Source organism: Panthera onca, chromosome A1 (assembly GCF_046562875.1).
Source record: "Panthera onca isolate mPanOnc1 chromosome A1, mPanOnc1 haplotype 2, whole genome shotgun sequence".
Taxonomy (NCBI): domain Eukaryota; kingdom Metazoa; phylum Chordata; class Mammalia; order Carnivora; family Felidae; genus Panthera; species Panthera onca.
In genome coordinates, this window is record NC_138339.1 from 107,046,406 (window position 1) to 107,053,179 (window position 6,774).

General features: G+C 40.1%; 1 protein-coding gene across 2 annotated transcripts in view; it reads left to right on the forward strand.

Annotated features, from left to right (window-relative positions):
• Positions 1-6,476, forward strand: part of ADAMTS6 (ADAM metallopeptidase with thrombospondin type 1 motif 6) — a 297,458-nt gene extending 290,982 nt beyond the window's left edge. For both annotated transcript variants that reach the window (XM_060635672.3, XM_078449396.2), the window contains one exon: positions 3,323-6,476. In XM_060635672.3, the coding sequence (XP_060491655.1) occupies positions 3,323-3,432 (110 nt within the window). In that variant the 3' untranslated portion in view covers positions 3,433-6,476. The remainder of the gene's footprint in view (positions 1-3,322) is intronic.
• Positions 6,477-6,774: the final 298 nt, after the last annotated feature.

Consider the following 6,774-nt stretch of genomic DNA (forward strand, 5'->3'; position numbering starts at 1 on the left):
AGAGGTATTGGAAATTTCAGAGAGGGATACCCCACAGCCGGTTTTTAGCCTACCCCGAGGCTCCACCCTGCTCCTGGCCAAATACTGCGCTCTGGGCCTTGGCATACTGAGGAGAGTCCCCTCATTTCAAGCACCCACTTAAGTTGCTGCATCCTGACTTAGATTTGTAATAACCTAAATGGGTGAATGGAGGGGTGATTGGAGGGAGAAACAACTTATGAATATTTTTTATTCATTATTTATTATCTGCTGTTTATAATCAGATTCCCAAGTCTAAATCTAAAAGAAGAATCTGTGAATTTGCTTGTATTTTGCTCATCTCAGAATTTTCCTGGACCAGCAGCAACTCTTCCAAAAATTGAGTGATGAGTCTCCCAATAAAATTGCACCCCAGAAAATACTGACTTATGTCAATAGGACAGCACCTTCTCACTAGTAATCAAAATATTGCATCCTCATTGAGAAAGTCAGAGGGCAACTTACTGTCATCAGGTGGTAAGAGGTAGTAACAGTGGTAACAAAAATAGTTAAGTCACTATCTTACACTTATCAAGTGCTGATAACCTGTGCACTGCTCTGAGTGGCATCACAGGATGTACATGTTACACGTGGAAGGGAGAACTCTCATCGTCCCTGTTTAGAGATGGGGCAGCTCCAGCACAGAGAAGCTGAACTATTTGTTCAGAGTCGTAAAGCCAGTAAATGACAAAACTAGGATTAAACCGGGACAGTCTAGCCCCAATCTTATTTTCTTGTACTATTAAAGCAACCAGTCCTCCTCTATCTGTCTGTCAACCAAATCATCTTTATATTTTGGCAAAGAAGACCAAAGCTAACATTTACTTTGTACTTGAAGCTGTCCCACCAAGCGCTGCTGCAGATTGTTGAGGGGGGTGGTCTCTGCTGGCCCGATGCTTCATGAAGACGATTTAGATTAAAGATGAGTGGTACTGTATTAGCTTTTCTCTTTATTTTATTTTATTTTATTTTATTTTATTTTATTTTATTTTATTTTATTTTATTTTAAATCTATTTATTTTAAGAGAAAGAGAGAGAGTGAGCATGCATGAACGGGGAAGGGACAGAGAGAGGAGAGAGAGAGAGAGAGAGAGAGAGAGAGAGAGAGAATCCCAAGCAGGCTTCATGCTCAGTGCAGAGCCCAGTGCAGGGCTGGAACCCATGAATCATGAGATTATGACCTGAACCAAAATCAAGAGCCAGACACTGAACCTATTGAACCACTCAGGCACCCTTCTCATCATTTTAATAATTGCGTTACCTTGACCCTTGACAAAAATCTCGCTCTTGGTAACATGGATAACACCTTTTTTTTCTTTTTACACAATTATTCTTAGTCTAAACCTGTTTTGATTGCTTTTTACTGGTTATGACAGAGAGAAAAAGAAAAAAAAATACAAAGTGACCTCCAAATTAAAATATGTGGAGATCTTTTCATCTCAAATTCATTCTTGATTCATCAAAAATCATCTGACTTCTTTTTTTTTAGTGCAGAGTTTAAAGAATTTTTTCTTGTCTCTCTTCCCTTCTTTCAGCCAAAACTTAAATGTATTGAGAATCCTACTGTGGAAATGTTCTACTCAAAATTCTGACTATTACTCTTTGCTAGTCAAATCATGAGTAAGGGAGTTTGATGGTGCAGAGCTTAGGTTTGCAGATGATTGAGGACTCCAGTTTAAAATTTAAGTCTTTAATATAAAGCAATACTTACATTATCAAGAATAGTGTTTAGTAGAACTAGGCAGGAAGATTCCAACAATGTAAGGTTAATTCATGTATGTACAATTATAGATTTGAGGTGAAGCTATATCACTTCTACCCCTTGATTAAGGGGTCTTCTATACATGATACTTTGAAAACAATCAGTTGTGTGTAATGATAAAATTATAACTTGATAATGATTAAATTAAACACCTACATGTATCATCAATAAACCACCAGAATTATAAATACAATACAATACAATACAATACAATACAATACAATACAATACAATAAAATAAAATTTAAGTCTTTCCCTGAAAGAGCCTGGAACGTGAGGTTGATAACATTGTTACCTAACTTTTCAGTAGTAAGAACTGAAAGCTTCCCCATTCCTTCGCACGTCACTTCTCAGGTTTATCTTATGGCTTATGTACCATGTATATGATTTCTTACAAGTTCAGTGGATTTCTGAAGCCAGGAAAAAACATGAAAATAAACCAGCAAGCAAGCAAGCAACAACACAACTGTCCTGTTACACTGAATTTCACCCACTGTTCTGCCTGATTCTAATTACCTTCAGTAATTTACCCAGGATGCTTCAGTATAACCACCTGGAAAAGTGAGGGTGGAACTTTGATTCTGGGAGGCATATGGAAATTTAATTACTAGGTTTACAAAGTATTTTAAAATCCCCAGATAAAAGTGACCAGAGGACTACAGAAGAATATCATTATTAGCAGCAGTGGGGTTATGTGGGGGTGAGAGGGGTGCTGAGGATCAAAGGCCAGTGTCCCCTTCTCTACACTGGCCCCTTCGCCCCATCTTCTGCAACCAGTCTCAAGGGGAGATGGAGAAAGAATCATTTATTCACCTTCTGGCTGCAAGAACTGCAGACCTCAACTGTGGCAGTTCTAGCACTGAGGAGAAAATACACATAGGAAAAAAGAAGGCCATGTCTCACTTCCAAATTAAAAAAAGACATTTCTACATGTTTCCATAACCCACAGACTGCTGCCATTTGAGGCCAACCCCTCCAAGTTTTCCTCTTTGTCTAGTGTAGTTGCTGAATCTAGGCCACTGTCAGCAATCCTTTTCATTCACCCAGGCCCATCCCTACGCCTCACAGATGCAGATTCTCTGGAGACATGTGTACTTTGGTATCAAACAATGCAACTCATGTTTGATTTTGGATAACCTTGCACTGCTGAATAAAATAACCCTTGAGAAAGAAGCAATAAAAGCGCTGTAAGAAAAATGACTCATGTTTCCAAGCTGTCTAAAGTGATCACTTATCCCAACAAATGGTAATTCTTTCAAGACACAGTGGGCATGCACCATACTTGTAAAAGTCTGGGAGAAAAGCCTTGCAACCATTTTTTTTTTTTAAATTATGTTAAAATATATCAAAAGAATGTTTCTGGTAGGCTGTACCATACAGGGTATGCTCAAAAACAAAAACAAAAACCACATGGACGTGGAAGCCAAGGTGGATTGGTGCAAGGGGGTCCTTGCTGGATATGAACGTGGAGCCTCACTGGCCTGTTTCTGCACTTGTTTCTGCGCCTCTAATTGTTTTCCATTTTCTGCCCCCATTTGCTAGAGTGCAAAGATGTGAACAAAGTGGCGTATTGCCCGCTGGTGCTCAAGTTCAAGTTCTGTAGTCGAGCATACTTCAGACAGATGTGTTGTAAGACCTGCCAAGGACACTGACCCGTGGAGAGCCAGAGAGGGAGCCTTGTCATTTCATCGTGGAAATGCGTCCATCAAAGAGAGCCACCCAGAGGAAGAGGATTGATGTCCTTGCAAATGCATTACCCTGTGGAAAACGTAACCACTGGTCAGCCCTAGCTGACAGGATTTCAATATTATTTTAACTTCTGTGAAGTGGGATTTATTGATCCAAAGTGCTGGACACAGTATTAGGAGGGAATGCCAGATCGGAGAGATCCAAACAACACAGGGAGACTTGCTTACTGTGGAGCGTTTGTGTTCTTTCGAGTAAATCCAATAGCCTGTTTACCTCCTTGGACCATTAAGATAATTTTTATTATGGACTTAGCAATGACACTGAATCCATTTGTATTTAAAACCGTTTAAAATGTAGCTGTTATGACTTGGTCAACTATGGAAGTAAAGAAGATTCAGAAATCTTAAGTCATAGCTTAAAAATATTTACTATACTTTATCTCAATACAACAGCACCACAATTTAAATTCTAAAATGGGCTTTTAACTGTAATTTAAGGAGCAATTATAAATCAAAAGTAATGAAAGTTTGTATTATTTTTCTTCATTCCACTTAATTTCCTTAGGACTAATCCCCCTGTTCTGAACACTGCTGTGAGCCATATATAAACTATATTAAACCGAACAACAAGGAAGGACTCAGTTTAAGGCAGCGCATCAGTTACTGCGGCCGTGCAAGTCTATAAATTCTGTGCTAAGAGACTGGGGCCAACTTGCCATTGTGCAAGTGAAGCTGAGATTTCCATTAAAACTTTAAGAGAAAAACATTTCAGTTTCATGCAGAAGCCAGACCTGGGGTATGGTAGAGACTGAAGAACCGGGCCCTTTGCTGCCATCACACAGGATGCCTGAGTCCTTATGTGAGTCACCCCAGCTCAGTTGTGTTTACAACCTCACCGGCCACAGGACAGCTTCTGCCCCGTTGGATTTTTGCATGCATGTTGAGCTTACTGAAATGATGCCGTGCAAAAGATAGACTGGCTCGGCAACAACCAGGCAGACCCTTTCGCTGACAATTGTGATGGGTTCCAGATGTCCCTTCTTTGATATGGCAGAAGGGCATTTATTTATATGAGAGCAAGTGTGTGTGTGTGAGCGGGCGCTTTTGAGTGTGTGGGTAGATGAGTGTGCTTGCACATAAATGTGCTATTTCTGTGAGTTTTTAAAGTAGGCAAGGGATAACAACCAAAGAAGGAAAACTCATGAAGCCTAGAGATCATAAAGCATAATTTTAATAGTCACTCAACCAACAATTTTGTATTTCTTATGGATACTCTGAATGGCAATTAAATGTGAAACCAAGTTTCTTGGGCAAGTCAAATTCTAGAATCAAATCCAGAATCCTAAATTAAATTGACTAGCTCACAGTTTCCCTATCCACAAGTTTCATGTCATGCTCATCAAAAGATTCAACAGCGAGATTAAAAGAAAGCAAAAAAGAAGAGGGTACTTATATATATTTTGTACTTGAACACTTGTAGCTTGCAGCAGGTTCTTGATGAATGTGCTTTGAGTCCTACATAATGTGTACATCATGCTACACGAACACCTCAAACTCCAACCAAATGGCTACTTTGTAAAGATGCTACTTGCAGTTAAAGAGTATGTTCAACTTCAATCCATCACTGTGCTCTCATACTACATGTCTGGTGTTTCACCTACACCATGACCTAATGTAGATGATTAGGTTTTTTCAGAAAGGAAAAGAGACTCACAGACTTCAAAAACCAACCTAACCTTCAGGTTTGCTATGGACAGTCAGCATGGGCTGTTGTTCTGCACACTCAGTCATGGTCATCAATATTTTCTCATCTGCTTTCTGTCTCGACACCACAGCTCATGTCCCTGAGCTTTCCAGAGAAAGCTACCGACGATACCCAAAAATTGCCAGGGCCGCTCTCTCTACTGCTCTTAGAAGACCAGCCAGAGTGCTATCTATTCAGTGAGGGGGGAGGTGGCCCATGAGCAGCGTGCCCCCAGCGCTGAATTCACTTGGTCCCTCGTAAAGAGTGGTTAAATTGGTGCTAATGTGCCCTGGTGGAATAAAGAAAGGATGGGTGGTTTCTGTGGCATTCTAGGCATAGGTTTGCCATCAGGACCTGTCTTTCCCCAAATATAAATATCAGCTCATGGTTTTATCCCAAAAAGATTTCTTAATTGACTAACTTGAGTCTATTCTTCACCTCACCTGGAAACTAACATCATGAGGACTGTTGCCTTGGGCCACCTTGACTGGCCCTAGATGAAGGGGCAGCTAGTATTCCCTCAGGAGTGTGCACCAGTCCCGAGGCCAGGAGTAGAGAGCTTCCAGGAGCAGCATCGCAGCATCGGATTACTCTGCTAGAAGGAACCAAGCACAGAAGGTTTCCCCTGAGTGGGGGAACAAATCATATTCTACAACACATCACATTACCGCTGCTACTCTGTAGTCAACCACGTGGCTACATGATGCTCTCTTCCTAAATAATAGCAATAGGATTGTCAGTGGAGGCTAAGCCACCATGGCAGGCCCTCTGAAAGTAGCATGCTATACGGACTACTTAGAGAGACCCAAGGAAACTGGTGCCCTATGGCTGAGAACCGTATCTGCCATCAGCACAATATCCTGCCAAAAAGGAAAGGTAAAATCTACCCAACTGATTAAAGCCCTTGAGATACATATAACTCCCCAAACCGTCCATTTTATTAGGAATTTTATTGGAGTGAATGTCACATAGGTATCCTTAATAATACAGAATGAAATTACCTTTGTATTATTGTGATTAGTTGTTGCTTATTATTTTATACTCAGTATTAATGTGGTACACTGTTACTTTTTTTTTGCTTTTGTAAATTATATTCTAATTTATTGCCATGTTTCCTAACACTTGTCCTACATTCATTCTCCTGCTTGTAACGAAAATGAAAAAGTCATTGTAACACTTGATGGAATGAAATTCCACACCAGGCACAGATTTTTTTTTAACATAGATAATTTAGTGAAAATAAAAATTCAGCTTGTAAGAATGATTCAGATGAAGGTTGTCTATTCCCTGAAAAGCTGGTGTGAAACTTTCAGTAGGAGGATCTTTCCTTTGGAATACCACACAACATTATCCAAATTCTCCAGATAGCATCTGGGATAGAGATAATCTGTTGTACGCATCCTTATTACACTCTTCAGAAATTGCATATATTTGTATTTCAGTAATATTAAATACAAGGGCTTTAGATATTCCTGGTGGAGCTCTGTCCCCAGATGCCACTAGTCAGCTGTTCTAGCACTAGAAAAGAAGTCCAGATTGACCCATGACTCTTTTGCCCCCAC